The 24552-nt window shown below is 39.6% G+C and overlaps 1 protein-coding gene across 1 annotated transcript in view; it reads right to left on the bottom strand.

Moving 5' to 3' along the window:
- CNGB3 (cyclic nucleotide gated channel subunit beta 3) overlaps positions 1-24552 on the bottom strand; it is a 97039-nt gene that overhangs the window by 50088 nt on the left and 22399 nt on the right. Inside the window, exons 9-11 of the mRNA XM_040261703.1 lie at positions 13787-13928; positions 8206-8365; positions 6176-6273 (exon numbers count right to left, since the gene is read on the bottom strand). Of these exons, the coding sequence (XP_040117637.1) occupies positions 6176-6273; positions 8206-8365; positions 13787-13928 (400 nt within the window). The remainder of the gene's footprint in view (positions 1-6175; positions 6274-8205; positions 8366-13786; positions 13929-24552) is intronic.

The raw sequence follows: 24552 nt of genomic DNA, 5'->3' as shown, positions 1-24552 counted from the left end.
AGTGGACATGGAACAACAGACTGGTTCCAAATAGGGAAAGGAGTACGTTAAGCCTGTATAACGTCACCCTGCTTATTTAACTTATATGCAGAGTACATCATGGGAAATGCCTGGCTGGATGAAGCGCAAGCTGGAATCAAGATTGCTGGGAGAAATATCAATAACCTCAGATATGTAGATGACACCACCCTTATGGCAGAAAGTGAAGAAGAACTAAAGAGCGTCTTGATGAAAGTGCAAGAGGAGAGTGAAAAAGTTGGCTTAAAACTCAACATTCAGAAAACTAAGATTGTGACATCCGGTCCCATCACTTCATGGTAAATAGATGCAGAAACAATGGAAACAGTGACACACTTTATTTTTTGGGGCTCCAAAATCACTGCAGATGGTGACTGCAGCCATGAAATTAAAAGACACTTACTCTTTGGAAGGAAAGTTATGATCAATCTAGACAGCATATTAAAAAGCAAAGACATGACTGCCAACAAAGGTCCGTTTAGTCAAGGCTATGGGTTTCCCAGGAGTCATGTATGGATGTGAGCATTGGAATATAAAGAAAGCTGAGTGCTGATGAATTGATGCTTTTGAGCTGTGGTGTTGGAGAAGACTCCTGAGAGTCCCTCGGACTGTAAGAAGATCCAACCAGTCCATCCTAAAGGAAATCAGTCCTGAATATTCATTGGAAGGACTGATGTTGAAGCTGGAACTCCAATCCTTTGGCCACCTGATGCAAAGAAATGACTCATTTGAAGAGACTCTGATGCTGGGAAAGATTGAAGGTGGGAGGAGAAGGGGACGACAGAGGATGAGATGATTGGATGGCATCACCAACTCGAGGGACATGAGTTTCAGTAAACTCCGGGAGTTGGTGATGGACAGCGAGGCCTGACGTGCTGCAGTCCGTGGGGGCTGCAGAGTTGGACACGACTGAGTGGCTGAACTGAACTGAACTGTCCTTTTAAAAATTGAATACAATGCACAGTTAAAGCAACAGACAAATATCTTTGGAAAAGCTGAAACAAGTTTATTCTAATTAGTTAGTTTATTCTAGTTTATTTGGCATAGACTTATTTTCTGGTGCTACATTGCAAACAAATTCTGCCACATCTGCATCCCTCACACATTTACAAAGTGGAGAAAAGTCCTTGTGCAATTTCTGCTTGAAGATTCAAGATACAAACTTAAAAGTATTCTTTCAGTTCAGTCTCTCAGTCATGTCCAGCTCTTTGCATAAAGTATTCTTTAGGGCATCTTACACTAGGTATTTGTGAATTAAGTGATTTTCAAGTACTTTTAATTTACCCTAATCCTGAAGATTGGAAAGACACAAAGCATGCCCGCCAGCTCCCAGTCGTGGTGTCCTTCTGTGTGTGTGTACGTGTGTACGTGTGTGTGTGTGTGTGTGCGTGCGTGCGTGCACGAACTCTATCTCTTTTTCTCTCTGTTCCTGCCTGCTGGCCTTTTAAAGATATGGAAGATCCATTTTCAGGGAGAATTCAAGATATGGAGGTTGTTAACAGTTGACAGTCACTTTTTTTTTTTGTTATCCCTGGATGTTCTGTTCTATTCCAAGTATCCCCATTTCTTGTCTTTGTAAAACTGAAATCTGTGATGTTGGTTTCCTCCTTTCCAGCTTCCTTGGCCTGCAGGATCAGGCCCGCATGCCTTGGCCTGGCTTCAGCTGACCTTTCTAGACTGTCTAGTTGTTGCCACATGCTCTGGTCCTAACCAGTGACAACAAGGCTGCTGCCTGGGAGCCGCCCTCTTTTCACTCCGAAGCCGCCTGGTAGACACAACAGTTTTCTCCTTTGGGCCTCAGACCCTCGAGGGCAGAGGTGACTCTCAGTGAACTCTGACTGAATGAGAAGTGACGCGTCAACTGGGTATAATTTATGAGCTAAGGGTGTAGGATTCCCTAGTCAGTCTATTTTCTCCCTAGGAAAATAACAAATTTGTGTCAACTACAAAGATTGTCTTTGTAAGATTTAGAAAAGAAATAAATTTAGGAATTTTTCCATACCTGCTTATTTTCTACTTTACTGGCTTTAGGGAAAAAGATAACTTTTTTCATTTAGCAGAAATATAAATGGAAATGGGTTCTTTCTGGAAGGAACTACATCTTTAATGGAAATGTCAGGGAAGAATGAATCTATGTTTATGAATAATGGTAGCAACATGTGACGATCTAACCTTTTTTTCTCAATCAGATATTGTTGATTTTATGAATTTCCAAAAATATATGCAAAAACCAAAGAAAAAATAACTTTGAGGCTGGAAACTGATAACTTCCCAAGTCAGAGATAATTCTGTAAAAGTCATCGGTGTATCAGTTAAAGGTTTTGTTTTCTTAACCATAGCTCTGGTTGTTCTCACTTAGTCTCAATTAAGCCAGTCATTGATGTGAAAGTCACTCATTGGTGTCTGACTCTTTGCAACCCCATGGACCGTAGCCGCCAGGCTCCTCCATGGGATTCTCCAGGCAGGAATACGGAGTGGGTTGCCTTGCCCTCCTCCATGGGATCTTCCTGACCCAGGGACTGAACGCGCTTCTCTTACATCTCCTGCTTTGGTAGGCAGATTCTTTACCACTAGCACCATCTGGAAAGCCCATAGATATGTACATGTATATTTAAAAGAATAAATAACTTCCCTGGTGGCTCAGAGGTTAAAGCGTCCGCCTGCAATGCGGGAGACCTGAGTTTGATCCCTGGATCGGGAAGATCCCTGGAGAAGGAAATGGCAACCCACTCTAGTACAGAAACAAAAATTCTGTAGTATAATGCTTACCCTTATTTATGTGTGTAGTGCTCTGATATTTTCTTGTCTATTTTATATGTTGGTTATGACCCATTTAATTGAATTCATGATCCCCGAATGAATTGCAAGCTGCAGCTTGAAAACGATTTATTTACAGGCACCTGTTAACCAAGGTAGAAATCCCTTTCCTAGTCTCCCTGATAGAAAATCAGAAAACTGAACGCATTCCATGATGCTTCTACTTCACCAGAGCTTCCACTGTGGCGCTTGTACTAGAAATTGGAAACTGCTTTCCAATTAGGAAACTACATTCTAAAATCTCCAGGAATTGACTCCAGGGCACCTTCCCTCCTGTCCTCTCTCTTTCCTCCTAAGACTCCTCCTGTGGGGATCAAGACCATTAGGACCAAGCCTTTTTCTCCAAGAATGTTTATTCCAGTAGATGTATCTGCAGCTTAGAAATGGGGTTTACAGTTGAGTGTTATTTTGCCGAAATAGGGAGAGTAAACGTTATTCCTTGTTCATTTAACAAACATTACTCTAGGTAATCACTGCTGCTCTTGAATTAATTTTCCCAATAACTAAATATCCTCAGCATCTATACATTTTCTTTTGAAGCCATTCTTTTTTTAACTGAAGAATAATTTATATGCTGCAAAGTATATAAATTTTAAAGGACAGATCAATTTTGACAAATGACATTGTGGCACTTCCCTAGTAAGACAAAAAATTTCTATCACTCGATAAAATTCCCTCATGTCTTCTCATAGTTAATATCTTCTTACCCACTCCCAATTATAAGCAGTCATTGGTCTGATTTGTACCATTATAGAATAATTTTGTTTCTAAAATCATTCTTTTGCTGTCTTCTTGGTTCTCTTCTACTCAATCCATACTTCTTATCCCCTGAAAGATACTCTAATTTGTCAAAGTCTTTCTTAAAACTGAGCTTCCCTTTTGGCTCATCTGGTAAAGAATCTGCCTGCACTACAGGAGACATGGGTTTGGTCCCTGGGTTGGGCCGATCCTCTGGAGAAGGGAAAGGCTACCCACTCCAGTATTCTGGCCTGGAGAATTCCATGGACTGTATATCCATGGGGTCGCAAAAAGTCAGACACGACTGAGTGACTTTCACTTCACTTCTTAAAACTGGTTATTTACCATATATGTTAAAAGAATTGTAGTTGCAATAATCAAGAAAACTAATATTAAGTTAAATTTTAGGGCAATACTGTATATAACTATTGACTCACATGTAGCTTGAGGTCAACTAAAACTGCCAGGTATTGAAAAAAATTGTTATAAAACTATTGCTCTTTTATAATTTTAGGACTAAATTCAGGATTTTTCTTTTATGCCTATGGAAGTTAATCTTGGTTTTGCTCATTGTTTCAAAGTATTCAGTTAATTTTAAGGTTAGTCATCTAACACGTTTATAACTATTCCTCTTGCTTTGTTTCATCTGCCAATTTGAAAATAACATGGTTTATATCTTCATTCAAATCCTTATGGAAATTTAGAACAGGACATATCACCCAAGAGAAGGATCTAGGATACTGATCTATCTCCAGTTTCATGCAGTCCTGGGTTAAGCTAATATCGAGAGTGACCTTGCCTAACCATTTCAGGATAGTGTCTGATTCTTCATCTTTTATGCAAAAGTGTCTTTCACCTATTTTCAAGTCATATCTTTCTGTGTGGATTACATAATAGGGGATCATATCTAGTCTTGAGCTTAAAATCCATCAGTATATTGATTTGCCCAAATTTATGGCTCCAGCTTGGACTTCTCCTCTGAACTCAGATTTATTTATCAAACTGCCTACATGACATTCCATCTGAATTCTGGTTCTCACCTCACACTAACACATCTCCAAACAATCTATTTCTATCTTTCTCACTCTATGCTTGCTTTAAAATTTCCTATTTTGCAAATGGCATCTTTGTTCTTATTGTTCCTCAGCTTAAATCCTAAATTATCCTTGATTTTTTTTCTCTCTTCACACAATCAAATAGCAAAAACTATAGGCTCTTTCTTTGAATGCATCCAATATTGGGCCACTTCTTAACTCTGCTGCATGGAGTCACAAAGAGTTGGACGACTGAGCGACTGATCACACACACACACACACACACACACACAAACTGCTCCAACTACTCTGGGTCTGAGCACCATTATCCTTATAGATGGTGATCCTTCCTTGGCTTCCCTGACGTCCGTATTTGCTTCTGTGGTCTATTCTCCACACGGCAGGAAAAAATCCCTTTCAAAAAGATCTCAAGTAGGTCACCTTCTGCTCAAGATCTTCAGTGGTTTCTGCATCTCAGAGGACAACCTGAAGTTTACGCCACAGCCTCCAAAGCCCTCCATTAACTTGCCCTGGCTGATCATTCCGGGTTTTCCTCTCCTCTGCCTCCTCTTGCTGCACATCACTCTGCCTTTAGCCTTGCAGACCAGAGCCTCATCTCGTCCATCCCCCCGCAGGGCACCCTCTCCGTCTGTCCCTCCTTGCCTGCTCCCAGTGCCTGCACGCTCACCCCCTTGCTTCCTGCAGTCCTCTGCCCCAGTACTCAGTTGCACTTCCCTAGAGCAAACTTTTCACGGCCAATACCATCCTCACTCTCCTTAACCTGCTTAATTCTGTTCCTAGCATTATCACCTCCACACATGTTCTATATTGCTTTTTCATCCTCTCTTTAGAAATTTAAGCTCCATGTGTGCAAGTATTTTTTTTTTTTAACCACCGAATTCCTAGTAGCTAAAATGGTGCCGGGAACACTTAAGTGAGAATTGAATAAATGTTTGTTGAATGAGTTAATTAAACAGATGAATCAGTGAGTGCCCCACACAGAATAAGTGTTAGGTGAAAGACACTTACATGTAATATAATGCATTAAGAAAAGGAAAATTAGAAACATTCAAAACATTAAAATTTCTTTGCCGTACATTTTTTTCTTTACAAAAAAGACCTCTAAATTTGAATTTGGCCATGTAAAACGTTTGAATCCAAATCATTTGTATTAGAGACATAATTAGGCGCTGATTCTCTGATTGTCAGGCCAATCCAGAGCTAATCTGGGGCCTGATTTTCATGCATTGCCAAGGCATATTCGTAAATGGGAAATGACGTGCTTAGTAGCAAAGACATAGAGCTGTAGAATTTAATTATATTTAAATTAATGCCAGAAGAGCCCTTCTTCTTTGACACCAATTAGGAGAGAGGCTGCTAAAGAATAAGTCATCTGCTGAAGAGAGACTCATAGTTTACTTGACTCTAATTTCACATAAAGTCTCCAGATAACTTTCATTTTATTAAAAATAGGGCAAAAAAGCATAAATGCTGTATTCAGGGAGAGAGCTTTGATATTTATCGGGAAATTGATGTGTTGCCTTCCTACGCACTGGAGAAGCACTTGCCTTGAACAAGTCGACTTTGCTGATGACGCCGAAGTTGACGTCAACAGTGAGGGCGAGCTGCATGGTGGTCGGCAGCGTCTCAAGGAGATCGGACTCATCTTCATAGAGACAAACACATCGACCCACAAAGCAGAGTCATTAATAAACAATACCGAAATTCAGGAAACATTAAAACAAAACAGAAACAAAATGCCAACTCCTGTTTTGTAAATAAACAGCTGCACCACTGTCTATATTTTCGCATACCCGTCACAATGGAAAAGAAACGTATTTTCACCATTGGCGCCACGACGGTTCTGACTAATTCTGGAACTTTGTGCTCTCTGAAACTTTAGATAAAGTTCAGAGAGGATGGGGCCAAGGCAAGTGAACAGACTGGGGTGGGAAAAGGATCTGGTTCCCATCTTCTGATCCCACAGCCCTAACATCCTAGGGATGGCAAAGAAAAATGAGTGTAACGAGTACCACGTGGCTTACAGAGTTCTGCCATGATCTTATTGGACACTTGGGACAACCCTAAGTATGTTCATTCCTGCTTTCTGGAAAGAAGAAAGGGCAAGTGAAACTCAGAGCAAAAGAGTGTTAAGTGACTTGTCTCTGCGTAAGTGGTGAGTGGCTGAGCTGGGAGTGGAATCTAAAGAAGAAATGTATTAAGTGAGCAAATTCAAACGATTGTTATTTCCTTGCTTATTTACTCAAGGAACTGTGTGAATACATTAAAGATTTCTCTACCTGTGAATTAAATGATGGGCCTTTAGGCTGATAAAATGGTCTGTGAACAAGACTACCCATTCTTAGTTGATAGTATAGTACTGGTTTCTGAGAGTTGACTATGTGTGATGTTTTCTTACATCCATTTAGAAAAAAAAAAATCCATGCTGTCTAATTTTGATTCAAATATTGAAATTTGAATATTTTCAAATATTCAAATCAATATTCAAATATTGATTCATATTCTAAATATGAAAATCCTTCCTATAAAAACACAGCTCTTTGTTTCCAAGGGCTGCTTATCTCTAGGTCCTTCCTAAGCCGAGGGTTTGGAGGAGGGTCCACAGGAAAAGAAGGAAGGGGTCTGCTACCCTTTCTCTCCCTGCTCCTCCCCCTGCATGAGACGCCCTCTGGAATATTTGTGGGTGCTTAGGAGAAGACTTAGCAGCAGCAGGAAAAGGTTTGACTTTTGTCGTTTAGATTCAGGAAGATGTTCTAAACCTGTGGTTGGCATCTTTTAAGACCAGCAGAGAGGAGAAGAAAACCATCAACAACCAGTGGTTCTTACCTACTTTTTGGGAACTTTCGTGATTTGGGAATCACACTGCAATTTGCATTCTGAAGGCAGTAGCCTTTTTGACTTCTCAGTAGCACCAGTTCTTATTTTTATAGGGTGAGGTGCAAACTAAAAGTTGAATTTGATTATTGTTAAGTAGCACATTATCTTTAACTTACTTTATATCTTTTAGTAAATGTTATTTTTACCTCCAGTGCTATGGTACTAACAGTAGACACCGTGAATGATTAAGGGTCTCCTGGTAGAGACCTGTAGCTGAGTGTGGCCTGAAAGATTGCTGCTGTGAGCACTGAGCTCTGGGAAGAGGATGATATTGCAGAGAGAGCAAGAGTTTGGAGAACAGGTGCACCTCTGAGCTCAGTTTAGGCCATTTGCTGGCTCTGTGCCCTTGGCCAATTTTTTTTTCAGTTAGGAGCCTCCATTTCCTTGTCTCCTAAAAGGGGGTTGGTAACACCTAATTTTCCCCATTTTTCTGGGTGAAGATTAGATGAGGTAATGTGTGTAATATCTAGCATCTGTTGGACACTAAAGAAAATTTAGCAAACCTTCCAGGATTTGCATAATCAGTAAGTTATGTCTGATTTGAGAAAAAAATCCCATGGTATTAAGTGAGTGCTTTAAAGATTATTTAGTTGTTTCCCAATCTTTTGTTCAAATCCAATTAGTCTCTGCTGCTGCCTTATAGGATTTTCATTATGGGACACGGTTTACAGCGACTTAATCAGTAATTTGCAATGCTTACCCAGCATTCTTTGAGAGGCCCACGTATATTCATACCAAGTGCGGACCCGATTCTGCACAGTCTTAGGAATGGAATAAGTATTCATATAGGCAATGGTCTGATCCATGCAGAGGCGGAAGTTGTTCTGATTGGCTGTAGCTGCTCCAATTACATCTTGCATCTAAAACCACAAATATGGTTACTCCACACCCAGCAGAGGAGGTGGGAGAGTTAGTATAAGCCCAGTTGAATTGAGAATTCTCACATGACACAATCCATTCTAATGCTGACTACCTGATCTTTTAACACACCAATATGGGTCCTACTGATAAGATATTGGACAGATCATATCCTTTCTGACCCAGTGAGGACAACAGAACCTGTTTTACCTACCATGTGAGGCTTGTGAGGATTCAGTCTCACAATGCGTGTGATTGTACACGTTCTTCTTTGCACGCTTGTCTACTACTGCAAAGATGTTAGTTGAAATTTAAAATATATATAGCTTGTGCTTATGCAAGAAATGTGTGAAGAAAGTTAAGCAATTAAGTACGTGGCAGAATGGCTAGTCCACTTCGGTGAATCTCGTTTTGCAAGCATCCTTCACAGATTTTGCAGTGTGGCTGGTTATAGGGACTCAATTCGTCATGAAACTGCAACCTCTGTACTTCCCTTTGTGTTGTTTAGACAGATAAAATCAAATCTCATCATGCTTAAGGCATAGTATTCAGCAGAAGCTGAAATGTGCTGAAATGACTGAAGCATCATCTACAGGCGTGACAATACTTAAGGAACTGTCAGGTTTTAGTTCTTGGATGTTTATAACTCGGCCATAAAAACCCACTCTAGGTTAAAAGCTGATCTTTAAGGTCTCAGCACAAAAAAAGATATATAGCCTGACTCTTCCTTTCAGATAGAGAGAAGCAAGTGGTTGTAAATTTGCTTTGACTCTGGGTTTATAATAGGGAGGAAAACCTGGGCCTCGCTTTCACACTCTTAAGACTTCGCTCATTCATTCTAGTAGCTGAGCCTTTTCTGCTTATGGAAAAACCACTCATTCTTTGAGGTCTAGATAAAAAATGGCTCTTTTGTTGCGATGCCCTCCTCAGTTTCCATTTTTAGAGTTAACAGGTTCTTCTACTTGTTGGGAGCATCTATTGAGGAGCTATGCAGAGAGTCAACTGGACACACCTTTTCCAGTTCCTAACTTACCCCTTGAGGGCTATTCACCATGAACCTCAATTCCTAGAACCCCTTTTTTCCAAGCCATTTTAGACAAATGATGGACATTACCCACTCACCTAAGGCCTTGAGAACTGGGATATTAGAGGCTGGGTTGGGAGATTTAATAGAGTTTTAAATTGGGACCCAAGGACAATTAAAAGCCTTATCGATTGGTGTTGAGGGCAGAGGATTTGTAGTGACAGTAATCTGAATGCTTTATGTGCAAGGCTGGATTTTGATGCTGCAGGTGAAGAAGACATATATTCTATGATGTGTGTTCCAGATTGGAGGAGGAAAATGTCAGTCTCTATGAGCTGTATGTGAGAATAGAATATTGAAGTTAAGATGTGATATGATTATTAGGGTGTAGTTCTTGGTATGGTTATGTGGGAATTTTGAATCAGTGGAGATTTTGTTCAGGACTTTCTGACTTTTGTTTCTGTTCTTCTCAGCATCTTTTATTCACTGTGAGAGTCAAGGTGCGAATCTCTGTCTCCTGCCTCAAGCTTTCTTTTCGGCTCTACTCCTACATTTTTTAGTGGCTTGGTGGGTCTCATTGATCCTGTTGGAACCTCACAGTCAACACAGGCAGGTGTGGTGTGGGGTTAAAAGCAGCTCTTCCAGACTTTCATGTGCATATGAATCTTCTGAAGATACTATTAAAATGCAAATTCTGACACAGTAGGTTTGGGGCGACGCCTGAATTCTGAGTTTCTCAGGTGATGCTTCTACTCTTAGTCCAAAGACCGCTTTGAATGGAATTTTAACTGGAGCTGGACATAGTCTTTTAATCTTTAAGAACTGCCTTGAACATAGTAACTGCCAAATAGGCCAGATTTTACTATTTTTATTGATATTATATGGTCTCATTTTATGACTTCTGAATTACATGTATAAATTCAGGATACTTTTTAATCTCCTCAAACTAGAGTTGTCTCAACTGCAAAACTGAGAAAATACTGAAGGAGATCTGGCTACTTCACATAGATTTTAGAAGTTATAAAATAATATGATCTTTGCCATTTATATTCAAATTACTTGCATTTATATTCAAATTAATAGCCTTTCTCTATAAACAAACTTCCTATTTTCAATCACTGTTAATGTGTCTCCCCAAGCATTAAGATTATGATAATTTATACTCATAGTTTTTAACTGCATAGTGTTCATCTTCCAAACTGAAATATTTTCTAAATAGAGTTTCCTTTACAATCTCTCTGTTTACTCAATTACCACGTTCAGGTTGAAGTGGCGTATATTCACTGTATTTTTTTATTTTTTTGTATTTTGATGCTTTGATTTCTTGGACTATCCCTCCCAGAGTTAGCTAAGCCAGGTGGCGCAGTGGTAAAGGACCTGCCTGCCAATGCAGGAGACGCAAGAGATGTGGGTTCCATCCCTGGATTGGGAAGATCCCCGGAGCTGGAAATGGCAACTCACTCGAGTATTTCGTGCCTGGAAAATCCCATGGACAGAGGAGCCTGGTGGCTACAGTGCATGGGGTTGCAGAGAGTAGGACATGACTGAGCACACAAAGATTGCAAACGACTCTCCTGGGAGAGCTCCTTTCACATGCAGAATAGCCAGTCCTGAGCCCTGACTTCAGAGCCTTCTTCACTGGCTCTCATATTCCAGGCTACTCTCCACCTGCCCCAGTTACCTCAGGGTCAAGTGTCAAGCCACTGAGAGAGTTGCTATACTCCAGAGGCTGTTGAAATGATACAAACTTGCCAATCTTAAATGCTGTACCCTGCTTGACCAGTTCCTTTCCTGGTTCCCCCTAAGTAGCCCTCTAGGCAAGGAGTGACCATCCACTCCTGGATCTATTTGTATAACAGACTCTCTTTTCAGTGTCGACAGTCTCCTGATCTGTTGCCCTCACCATCTGTAAATGATAATAAAACCTATATTTTAAAACAGTATGCATGCATGCATGCTAAGCGGCTTCAGTTGTGCCTGACTCTTCGCAACACTATTGCTTCTAGCCCGCCAGGCTCCTCTGTCCATGGGATTCTCCAGGCAAGAATACTGGAGTGGCCTGCCATGCCCTCCTCCAGGGGATCTTCCTGACCCAGGGATCAAACCTGTGTCTCTTTCTCCTACATTGGTAGGCAGAATTTTTTTTTTTTTTAAACTACTAGAGCTACCTGGTAAGCCCTTAAATCAGTATAACCTTTCCAACTTACATTTTGATTGATCTTCCATAAATCTCTTTGTTCAAAATTCTTCCCTGGCTGACTGCCCATTGCCCTTAAGATGAAGTTCAACATCTGCAACATTCAGAGTCCTTAAACTATCTGGTCCTTCAGTTCAGTTCAGTTCAGTCGCTCAGTTGTGTCCAACTCTTTGCGACCCCATGAATCGCAGCATGCCAGGCCTCCCTGTCCATCACCAACTCCCGGAGTTCACTCAGATTCACGTCCACTGAGTCAGTGATGCCATCCAGCCATCTCATCCTCTGCGTCCTCTTCTCCTCCTGCCCCCAATCCCTCCCAGCATCAAAGTCTTTTCCAATGAGTCAACTCTTCGCATGAGGTGGCCAAAGTACTGGAGTTTCAGCTTTAGCATCATTCCTTCCAAAGAAATCCCAGGGCTGATCTCCTTCAGAATGGACTGGTTGGATCTCCTTGCAGTCCAAGGGACTCTCAAGAACCTTCTCCAACACCACAGTTCAAAAGCATCAATTCTTCGGCACTCAGCCTTCTTCACAGTCCAACTCTCACATCCATACATGACCACAGGAAAAACCATATCCTTGACTAGACAGACCTTTGTTGGCAAAGTAATATCTCTGCTTTTGAATATGCTATCTAGGTTGGTCATAACTTTCCTTCCAAGGAGTAAGCGTCTTTTAATTTCATGGCTGCAATCACCATCTGCAGTGATTTTGGAGCCCCCCAAAATAAAGTCTGACACTGTTTCCACTGTTTCCCCATCTATTTCCCATGAAGTGATGGGACCGGATGCCATGATCTTCATTTTCTGAATGTTGAGCTTTAAGCCAACTTTTTCACTCTCCTCTTTCACTTTCATCAAGAGGCTTTTTAGCTCCTCTTCACTTTCTGCCATAAGGGTGGTGTCATCTGCATATCTGAGGTGATTGATATTTCTCCTGGCAATCTTGATTCCAGCTTGTGTTTCTTCCAGTCCAGGGTTTCCCATGATGTACTCTGCATGTCCTTACTACATCTCTAACCTTATTTACAGGTGTCTTTCACTCTAGCTGTTCTGGTACTCTTCCATTTCGTCAAACGTATATGGTGCTTTATTATTGCTATCTTTCACACATAGTTTCTGATTGATTGAACTATCTCTTTGTAACTACAGAATCCTATTTGTTTTTTTAAGATGTTGCAAAGACATTTTCTCCTCCATGAAACCTCCTGGGAAGCTTCCTTCTTCTGATCTAATACAGAGCTTTCAAACTCCCCTCTGGAACTTATCATGGTTAGCAGCCCCTTGACATTCATGGAAGTAGGATTTGAGTTTTGACTATTTGTGATCAGCTTTTTGTTGTTGTTTAGTCACTTCAGTCATGTCTGATTCTGTGACCCCATGGACTATAGCCTGCTGGGCTCCCCTGTCCATGAGATTTCCCAGGCAAGAATACTGGAGTGGGTTGCCATTTCTTTAAATGTTATAAAAAATAATTTTCATTGCTAAATTTTGTAAAGCATGGGTTATATTCATAACACTGTTAGTGTAGTGAGTGGGAATCAATCGCTTATCTGGTGGTAATAATCATTTTGTGATTTTTGTCTAACTATTTACCCAGTGTACAAATTTCAAGATGGCTTTTTGCTTTCAGACATATAGCATATAAAGTGCCTTACAAGGAAGTATAATTCTGAAGACACCATGCTGTTGAGCTTTTTATTTCTTGTGATCTGAGAAATCACAAATGTGCTGGGCTCTAACCTTTGCAAATGCCAATTATCTTGCAATAAAGTTATTTGGGTATTTGATTTACTTTCTCACAAGACTGATTCCTTGAGAATAAGGACAAATAGATGCCAAAATAAACATTTATGAACCAATGATTTTTTAATTAATTTAGTACGTTTGGTAATCTCTGATTTAAATGACCTCTGAAGTTGACTTTAACCCACATTTGAAGTTTAAGTAAAAATAAAAAAAGAGAGCTTCTAAAGGTTTTCAGAAAAAACTTAGAAATGTGACTCTCTGAGAGTCTAACAGATACTCATTGTGTACAAGTTTTCTGATAGAAGCCCCCTTCAGTTCATTAAAAGAGATGAAAGTTAGTCAAATTAAAAAAGCACCATGTAGATTTTGATTTTTCCTATGTAAAGTTTATAAAAAATTGTTAGGCTTTCAAAAATGACAGCCTCATGTATCTGGGGTTCACATCTCAATTTACCTGGCCAATTAAGCTGGAGAACACAAAAACTCCAGAAAAGAAGTTCAGCAGCTGGAAAACAATTTCAAATGAAGTCTGTGGTTCTGGAAGGCCCCCAATGGTAATCAAAGTTCGAACGGCCCAATAATAACATCTCAGATACCTGTGAAAAGAGAAGATATACATTTTGCTTTTTACTCTAGCAGTAAAACGCCATTATGCTTGGGAATATATTGCTATAATACTAGATTTTAACACATTCCCTCGTAATTAAGATTTTCTGTCTTTAAGCAGCATTAGCGACTACTGTGTGTACTAATGCAAACTTCCCTTTCAAGGTAAAGGGAAAGTGAAAGTGAAGTCACTCAGTCATGTCCGACTCTTTGCGACCCCGTGGACTGTAGCCCTCCAGGCTCCTCCATCCATAGGATCTCCAGGCAAGAGTACTGGAGTGGGTTGCCATTTCCTTCTCCAGGGTAAGGTAAACTTCTTGATAAACATTGTGAAATGACTAAACAAAGCCAAAGAAGGTGTTTATTAGTCATTCCACTTATTTCTGCCTGCAAAACAAATCACCCTAGAGTTGAGTGGTATGAAGCAGAGGCTGGTTTACTGGGCTTGTCATGCTGAGGGTCAGGTGTTTGTGGAAGTCTCCCAAGACGGCTCCTCTATACTCCGTGAGGAGTGAACCCTCAGGAGACTTGAATGCCAGGAGACAGCTGGGCGGACGTGACTGAGGCCAGAGTCCTGGGGCCTTGGTTCTAACCGCTGGCTGAGTCTTCTGTCGTGCATGTCTGTTTGGAACACCCAGGTTGTCTCCTGTCACAGTCTGAGCTGGGATGGTTGCACCCGCTGGGGCGGGCTGTGTACTTTCCTTCAGCCTGTTGTGTGGATAGCTGGGGCTTCCTTACAGCACGGAAGTCTTGGCATAGATGGACTTCTTGCCTGGCTGGCTTCCCCCCGAGTGGTAGAAACTCAGGCAGTAGCTTGTAAGGCTTCTTGTAACTCAGAAGCCCTATAATCTCTTAATCTCTTGCCACATATATTTGCCAAGCAAGTCTCTTAGACCAGCCAGATTCAAGGGAAGGGATATTTGAATCTACCTTTCAATGAGAGGAGCAGCGAGAAGTGTGAGGCTACCTTTAAACTACCTCGTAGTGACTAGTGAGGGATAGCATAGATATCAAGGGGGTTTATGGAGATTGAAAAGACCTTTATAGTTTAGAACCAGCTATTTTTTACTGATAGAAGATAGAGCAGGTGGGTATATACCTCCTCTCTCTTTTCTACTCATATCTTACTATATGATTGAATATATAAACCATGACAGAGACAGAGAACTGAGTTCTATCTTAAAAGGGAAATTACTCTTAAGTGTAATAGCTAATTTATCTAGAAATTTAGTATTGAAGAAAATCAAGTATGCTCAGAAATATACTTTATAAAGATTCTGTACTAAACTCTCACAATTGCAAATGGAGAGACAGATCATGATAGCCCAGATGGGAAGAAAATCTGGGACCAGGGCAACAAAAAAGAATATGATAAAGATGAGGACAGAACATGTGAGATTCACTTGGCTATATGTGGCTAAGGGTTTCATGGAGTCCCGATTGAGGTGGGAATAGAAATTAGAATTACAACCCCTTGTATATATATTATAATTTTGGTCCATAATTAGATACTGTTTGTTGTTGTTTAGTCGTTAAGTTGTGTCTGATTCTCTGCAACCCCGTGGACTGTAGCCAGTCAGATGCCTCTGTCTATGGGATTTCCCTGGCAGGAATATTAGAATGGGTTGCCATTTCCTTCTCCAGGGGATCTTCCTGACCCAGGGATTAAACCCATGTCTCCCGCTGGCAGGTGGATTCGTTACCACTGAGCCCCCTGGGAAGCCGATACAATTAGGTGCCTATTTGGTATATCCCATATAGCTCTGATAACATGGCCTGGATCAGCTATTTCCACTGAATCCTTGAAGAAAAATGTCCTATATATAGAGGCCATTTTCAGATATTGTTGCACAGAGGCATTCAGATTTAGTGGGTTCCCGCTCTCTATCTTAGTTTCCAGAGGAAACAGAAAAGCATCAGTGTTATAGAGTCCTGCCCTAGTTAGTCTTTTATTTCTTATCTGGGTGTGCCACATAAACATTTGCACTTTAAGTAAACGGGCGTTTGTCTTTGAATAAGGATGGCCTTTTGTGTGTGTGTGTGTGTGTGAATAGGTTATAATTTTCAGATCTTCCAACAGTAAGAAGTTGAGGTTTATAAAGAAAGAATCAAACTACAGTTAAAGTCAGTATTCAAATAAAAACAGATCTAGAGAGATATCACTTGTTTTGAAATTCAATACCTTTAGAAGGACATGAGTCTTTTTGTTTGTTTTATCTGGTAGATACAGGAATGGACAAGTAATTAACTCTTTGGTAGGATCTGAAACCTTTGTGCCAAGAGAATAAAAGTATCACTAGTCTGCAACATTTTTTTCTAACAAGCTTCCTTGGACTTACAGATACTATAATGAACTGGATGTCAAAGAGAACTACCTTGAAGAAGTATGGAATTAATTTTATGGATTGCATTTAATTTTCAACTCCAGTTTATAATTTATCATTACCTGACTTAGTGTGATCACAAGTCCTGGACCTGTGGGTCTCTGAATTAAGGAAATTTATTGACCCCAGTGCAACCCACGAGTGGGACACGGACCAAATTCTCTCCCTACATAGCCAACTCCAACTGTTGGGATTACTATGCCCTGAAAAGTCCCTCTAGAATTGAGAGGAACAAACACAGGAATTGCTTTCTCTTATTTTCTTATTTACAGATGTTAGAAAATAACAAGTGTAAAATTTAGACGTTGATTTTCCAAATCTGAAGGGTCAGCCTTGAACCATTTTTTTTCATGATGAAAAATCTGCTGTGTTAATTGGAAGTTTTCTGCCCTGATGCTTTGTGGTTTACCTTGGAATTCTTTTCTCAGTTATGTCTTATATCCAGGCATGCACAACCAGAGGTAAGATTTGTAATTTAATTAGATGGCATCATATTGATCTTCCAGGATTAACTTAATCAGTCAAGTGTGTCCACCTTTAATATTTACACCCTGGGCAAATAGATCTTTTCAAGGAGATTGTGTCTGGCTGATTTAATACATGAGCTATCTTATAGGCTATATATACACACACACACACATATATAGCCTCAAGTTAAAGCACTAAGGCAGAATTTGACATAAAACCATAAAAGATCATTTTGTATGAAAATAGAACTTCTTCCTCTGTGAAACAAATGCAACATGAAATTTCCCTCCAACATTTTGTTTTGAAATAATATTTAAAAGCAGAAAAAAACTGAAAGACTTTCACCCATGTATTCACAGCATAGATTCTATTAAGATTCTGAACACTTTACTTCACCTTCTTTGTCAGATGTTTCTCCACTTTCCATCCATCAGCCCATCTTATTTTTGGATGCATTTCAAGGTAATTTGCAGACAGACACTTCCTCCTAAATACAGTACTTCAGAATATATATGTGTGTGTATATATATATATATGTATTACTACAGTTCTATACTGATATAGTTATTTAAAAAAACTAGAACATGCATCGAAAGCACAAACCTTAAGTATACCATTTGACACTATTTGATGAATTCTGAGAAATCCATGCATCTGTGTAACTCAGAAACCCATCAGGACAGAGGACACTTCCGTCACTCCAAAAATTTCTCTCACTACTTTTCCCCAGTCAATTCTTGCCCCCAGGGGTGGCTGTTGTTTCAGATGAGCTTTGCCTGCTTTAGAATTTCACACACATGAAATCACACACATGTACACAGTTATGTAAGATGTCTCTAAATAATGTTTTTGAGATTTAGCTGGGTTTATTCATTTTTATTGCTAAGCAATATCCCTTGCATGACTATGGCACAGTATGTTTATCCATCTTCCTGTGGATGAAAACCTAGACTGTTTCAAGCTTTTGGTTCTCATGAATAGACAGTCTATGAATATACTTATATCTGTTCTTTCATAGACATATATTTTTAAGTTCTCTTGGGCAAATATTTAGGGTTGGAATTTTTGTTTTTAAGATAGGTGCTATATATAGTTGTAAAACAAACTGTCAGATTTTATCCCTCCAACAGTGTATGAGATTTCCAGTTGCTTTATATGTTTAATCCAAGAATATGAATTTTAAAAAATTTTAGCCAGTGTGGTGGATGTGTAGTGGGACCTGCAACTTTTGAAAGTACCCAGTTCAATACTTTATGAGTGGACCTTTTAACTACCTCCACCTATCATAGTTCCAGTTCCAGGTTTCTGTAAATTTATCACTGAAGACACTGAATCTGGAGGAGAACTTTAGGAGTCTAGTCTCATTAGAAGATAAACTCCTCAAAAACAGGTATGACAAATAGGTAATAATATTTGTTAAATGCTGTGAAAGAATAAGTGAAAGGTCATGCAAACCCAAGACTGAAGAACAAGGGAAGGCTGTATCTGTGATTACGTCCATGTAATCCCCACGCAGACTCCTCCTTGTCATGCCACCAGCTGCCTTTCATCTCCCTTCTGGTCTGCCCATCTGCTGTCCTGGAGCAGCTCTGATGCATTTAAGGGAGTCTAAATGTCTGGTGTAAAGACCACGCTTTCTTTTCCTGCTAGTATCTGAACTGAAGTACCTAGGGGACCCCGATTCAATAACTTCATTTACCCTTGTCTCATCTTCCTTGTGTACAAAGGGAAGGGAGTAAGTAATCCTAAATTTCCCGAGCACTAAAGTATGGACATTCCGACTCCTTCTTCACTCCATCTAGAGTTATGATTCCCATGACAAACTTGCTTGCTCATTTACTCATTCATTTGATGACTTATGTGTCAAGGATTGAGGTTAGGGATTTGTTAAGACATTTTTGTACATTGGGAAATTTGTATCAGAAAATAAATAAATTGAAGTATATATGGATAAGGGAGACTGGGAACATTTCTGGATATCAAATAACTGGAGGAAGGAATGGCAATCCACTCTATTATTCTTGCCTAGAGAACCCCATGGACAGTATGAAAAGGCAAAAGATATGACACCAGAAGATGAGCCCCCCCCCCCCAGATTGGAAGGTATCCAATATGCTATGGAGGAAGAGTGGGGGGAAATTACTAACAGCTCCAGAAAAAATGAAACAGCTGAGCCAAGGTTGAAACAATGTTCAGTTGTGGATGTGTCTTGTGGTGAAAGTAAAGTTCGATGCTATAAAGAGCATTGCATAAGAACTCAAAATGTTAAGTCTGTGAAGCAAGGTAATTGGACATGGTCAAGCAAGAGATGACAAGAGTGAACACTGACATCTTAAGAATCAGTGAACTAAAATGGACAGGAGTGGGCAAATTTAATTCAGATGACCAAGATATCTACTACTGTGGGCAAGAATCCCTTAGAAGAAATGGAGTAGCTATCATAGTCAACAAAAGAGTCCAAAATGCAGTACTTGGGTGCAACCTCAAAAATGACAGAAAGATGTTGGCTCATTTCCAAGGCAGACAATTCAACATCACTGTAATCCAAATCTATGCCCCAACCATAAATGCCAAAAAGCTGAAGTTGACTGATTTATGCAGACCAACAAGACCTAACACCAAAAAAGATGTCCTTTTCATCATAGAGGATTAAAATGCAAAACTAGGAAGTTAAGAAATACCTGGAGTAATAGGCAAATTTGGCCTTGGAATACAAAGTGAAGCAGGGAAAAGGCTAACAGTTTTGCCAAGAGAACACATTGGTTATAGCAAATACCCTCTTCCAACAACACAAGAGATAACTCTACACAGAGACATCACCAAGTGGTCAATACCCAAATCAGATAGATTATATTCCTTGTAGCCAAAGATGGAGAAGCTCTATACAGGCAGCAAAAATAAGATCTGGAGCTGACTGTGGCTCAGATCATGAACTCCTTATTGCAAAATTCAAGCTTAAATTGAAGAAAGTAAAGCCATTTAGGTATGACCTAAATCAAATATCTTACGATTATACAGTGGAGGTGATGAATAAATTTAAGGGATTAGATCTGGTAGACAGCATGTCTGAAGAACTACAGAGGTTAATAACATAGTACAGCAGGCATTGATCAAAACCATCCCCAAGGGAAAGAAATGCAAGAAGGCAGAGTGGTTGTCTGAGGAGGCTTTACAAATAGATGAGAAAAGAAGAGAAGCAAAAGGCAAGGGAGAAAGGCAAGATATACCCAACTGAATGCAGGGTTCCAGAGAATGGCAAAGAGAGATAAGAAAGCCTTCTCAAGTTAACAGTGCAAAGAAATAGAGGAAAACAGTAGAATGGGAAGGACTAGAGATTTCTTCAAGAAAACTGGAGATATCTAGGGAACATTCTATTTAAGAATGGGCATGATAAAAGGCAGAAACAGTAAGGCCCTAACAGAAGCAGAAGAGATTAAGAAGAGGTGGCCAGAAATACACAGAACTATACAAAAAAGGTCTTAATGACCTGGATAACCATGATGGTGTGATCACTCACCTAGAGCCAGACATCCTGGAGTGTGAAGTCAAGTGGGCCTTAGGAAGCATTACTACAAACAAAGCTAGTGGAGGTGATGGAATTCCAGCTGAGCTATTTAAAATTCTAAAAGATCATGCTGTTAAAGTGCTGCATTCAAATATGTAAGCAAATTGGGAAAGCTCAGCAGTCCTCATAGGACTGGAAAAGGTCAGTTTTCATTTTAATCCCAAAGAAGGGCAATGCCAAAGAATGTTCAAACTACTGTGTAATTGTGCTCATTCCACATGCTAGCAAGATAATGCTCAAAATCCTTCAAACTAGGCTTCAACTATACATGAACTGAGAACTTCCAGGTGTACAAACCGAGTTTAGAAAAAGCAGAGGAACCAGAGATCAAATTGCCAACATTCACTGGATCATAGAGAAAGCAAGGGAATTCCAGAAAAACATCTACTTCTGCTTTGTTGATGATATTAAAGCCTTTGACTGTGTGGATCACAAATAATTGTGGAAAATTCTTAAAGAGATGGGAGTATCAGATCACCTTACGGGTTTGCTGAGGAACGTGCATGCAGATAAGAACAGTTAGAACTGGACATGGAGCAACAGAGTAGTTCAAAACTGAGAAAGAAGTAAGTCAAGGCTGTATTTTGTCCTCCTGCTTATTTAAATTCTATGCAGAGTACATCATGTGAAATACCAGGTTGGAGGAATCACAAGCTGGAATCAAGATTGCCAGCAGAGATATCAACAACCTCAGATATGCAGATGATACTGCTCTAATGGCAGAAAATGAAGAAGAACTAAATCTCTTGATGAGGATGAAGGAGAGTGAAAAAACTGGCCTAAAGCTCATGGTGTCTGGTCCCATCACTTCATGGTAAATAAAAGGGAAAAAAGTGGAAATGGTGACAAATTTTATTTTCTTGGGCACCAAAATCACTGTGGATGTTGACTGCAGCGTGAAATTAAAACATATGTGCTCCTTGGAAGGAAAGCTATGACAAATCTTGACAGCATGTTAAAAAGCAGAGACATCATTTTGCTGACAAAGATCCTTACAATTAAAGCTATGGTTTTTCCAGTAGTTATGTACAGATGTGAGAGCTGGACCACAAAGAAGGCTGAACACCGAAGAACTAATGCTTCTGAACTGTGGTGCTGGAGAAGACTCTTGAGAGTCCCTTGGACTGCAAGGAGATCCAACCAGTCAATCCTAAAGGAATTCAACCCTGAATATTTTGCTCAAGCTCCAATACTTCAACCACCTGATGTGAAGTGCCAACTCGTTGGAAAAGACCCCGATGCTGGGAAAGATTGAAGGCAGGAGGAGAAGGGGGAGAGAGAGGATGAGGTGCTTGGATAACATCACTCCAATCAAACTCCAGGAGACAGTGAAGCATAGGGAAGCCTGGCGTGCTGCAGTCTATGTGGTCAGAGTCGGGCATGATTTAGGAACAGCAACAACTTATGGTTTTGAGCTAAGTAAGCCCATTCCTGCTTTGTCATATTTCACAGTCAGATGAAGGCTGCCATGTACTTAGTATAAATGAAAATAACCTCTTGTCTTCTGTTGAAATGAACAGACATTGTTATTTTGATGAAGATTAATAGAATAGTAATAAATGCCTCTTATTTTAAATGTTCACAGTGCTTCACTTATACCCTACCGTTGCTGCATAATTCTAACTAGGACAAGGTTCACAAGTCCAGTGATCTCATAAGCAACCTCCAAATTATATGTCATCAGGAGCCATCACAAGGGTTAACTAAAAAAAGACTTTACACTTTTGAGGTCAAAGAGTAATATGAAGTAAGAGAAGAGGCAGGTGTTGCTTTAAAACTGTGGGAAATGTAAGTGTATTAACAACTGCCATTTACAAATTATTTATTATTGTTTTGTTTGCCTGTGCTGAGTCTCAGTTGGGGCATGTGGGATTTAGTTTCCCTACTAGGGATCAAATCCAGGCCCCCTGCATTGGCGTGCAGAGTCTTAGCCACTGGGTAATCTCTGGGAGATGGCAAGGGACAGGGAGGCCTGGCATGCTGCAGACCATGGGGTCGTAAAGAGTCAGACACGACTGGGCAGCTAAACAATAACAAGAACAATTATCTATATGTAATATATATACATATACATATATATATATATAACAGCACACACACACATTTGCTGCTTTTAAAGGCATTTTCTTGGTAACGATGTGTCCCTGACACTTGGTAAGAGGATTATTGGACTTCCCCGGTGGCTCAGCTGGTAAAGAATCCGCCTGCGATGCTAGAGACCTGGGTTTGATCCCTGGGTTGGGAAGATCCCCTGGAGAAGGGAAAGGCTACCCACTCCAGTATTCTGGCCTGGAGAATTCCATGGACGTCCATGGGGTCTGAGCAACTTTCACTTTCACTTTCAAGAGGATTATTAGAGCTTTGGTTTTGGGTGAGAACCCTCCTGTCTAAAGGAGTAGAGAATGCGAGCTGTTTGATAGCAATGCTGAAAAATGTATCGAAACTTGCTCTTTGGGCTAGAAAATGACCACTTTTTTGTAATCTATCATGAATGATTAAGAAGAATGAGTGGCTTCTTTTTCCAAAGAGAAAATGCAGATGGCCTATAGACATATGAAAAGATGCTCAACATTGCTAACCATCAGGGAAATGTAAATCAAAATCACAATGAGATATCACCTCAACCTCTTAGAATTTCTATCATCAAAAAGAACAAAAATAACAAATGTTGGCAAGGATGTGGAGAAAAGGGAACCTTTGTACACTATTGGTAGTAATGTAAATTGGTCTAGCTGCGATGGAAAATAGTATAGAGGTTTCTGAAAAAAACTAAAAATAGAATTATCACATGACCCAGCAATTCCATTCCTGGGCATATATCCAAAAAACCCACTAATCTGAAATGCACCCCAATGTTCGTAGCAGTGTTGTTTACAATTGTCAAGATATGGAAGCAGCCTAAGTGCCGTTAACAGATTATTGGTTAAAGAAGACGGACACATCTTTTCCGTACAGACACAATGGAATACCACACAGCTACGACAAAGAATGAAATCCTGCCATTTGCAGCAACATGGATAGACTTGGAGGGTATTATACTGAGTGAAATGGATCAAAGACAAATATTGCATGATATCACTTCTATGAGGAATTGAAAAAAATACAGCAAACTAGTGAATATAACAAAAAGAAGAGGACTCACAGACATAGCAAACAAACTAGGGGTTACCAGTGGAGTGAGGGAGGGAAGGAGGGGCAGTATGGGACAGGGAATTGAGCAGTACAAACTATTACGTATAAAATAAGCTATAAGCATATATTGTACAATGTGGGGAATATAGTCAATATTTTACAAAGTATAAATGGAGCACAACCTTTAAAAATTATGACTCACTGTATTGTACATCTATAACTTACATAATATTGTACAGCAACTATAAGAATAAAAATTTTTGTAAAACGATGAGTAGCTTCTAGTTCTTTGGTACAAGGCTCCATTTGCATCTGCTAAGTCAAGGTTATTAGTGAGGTTCTCAAATCTTTTATCTTTACTGTCTTTGGTGCTTGATCAGTTAATAGTTGTGTGTTGATGTCTCAGACTTTGATGGTGTGTTTGCCAGTTTCTCTTCCTTCTAGTAATTTTTGCTCTGCAAGTTTCTTTGACTCATCGTAACTATTTTGCATTAGGTGCATTACACATTTAGAACTGGAAAATACTGATGGTGAATCAAAACTATTCCCATTATACAGTGACTTGATTTTTCCCTAAAATAATTTTTGTTTTGAAGTGTATTTTGACTGATATAATTTGATAATCTCTTTCAGCTGGTGAATTTAGTCCATACTGATGTATTCTGCTTACTGATATACTTTAAATTGTTTTAGCAGCTCACCATTTTTTTTTCTTCTAATGATTAAAAATTTATCCTTTCTATTTCTGTTCTTTACTGATAATCTTACCACTCAACTCCAGCTTCAGGACACATAATTTTTTTTTAGATTTCAGAGATTCCTTTTACTTTCTAAAAGAATTTAGCAATCATTGGGAACTGTTGTAATATAATTTATATAGAAATGTGTCTTATAACAAGTAATTATAATAACTAATACAACAAACATTTAAAGTAGGTTATCTTCTTCTATTTTCGTGAGAGGGCACTTTGAATATCTGGTCTACACTATAGCTAGAATTAGATGTCTAAAATATTAGCACACTTTAGCTTCTTATGGGTCAAAGCTGAGGTTTCTTTCTTCTTC

This window comes from Oryx dammah, unplaced genomic scaffold (genome assembly GCF_014754425.2).
Source record: "Oryx dammah isolate SB20612 unplaced genomic scaffold, SCBI_Odam_1.1 HiC_scaffold_19, whole genome shotgun sequence".
Lineage (NCBI taxonomy): Eukaryota > Metazoa > Chordata > Mammalia > Artiodactyla > Bovidae > Oryx > Oryx dammah.
The sequence above is the reverse complement of the archived record's forward strand: the minus strand, read 5'-3'. Positions and strand labels throughout refer to the sequence as shown.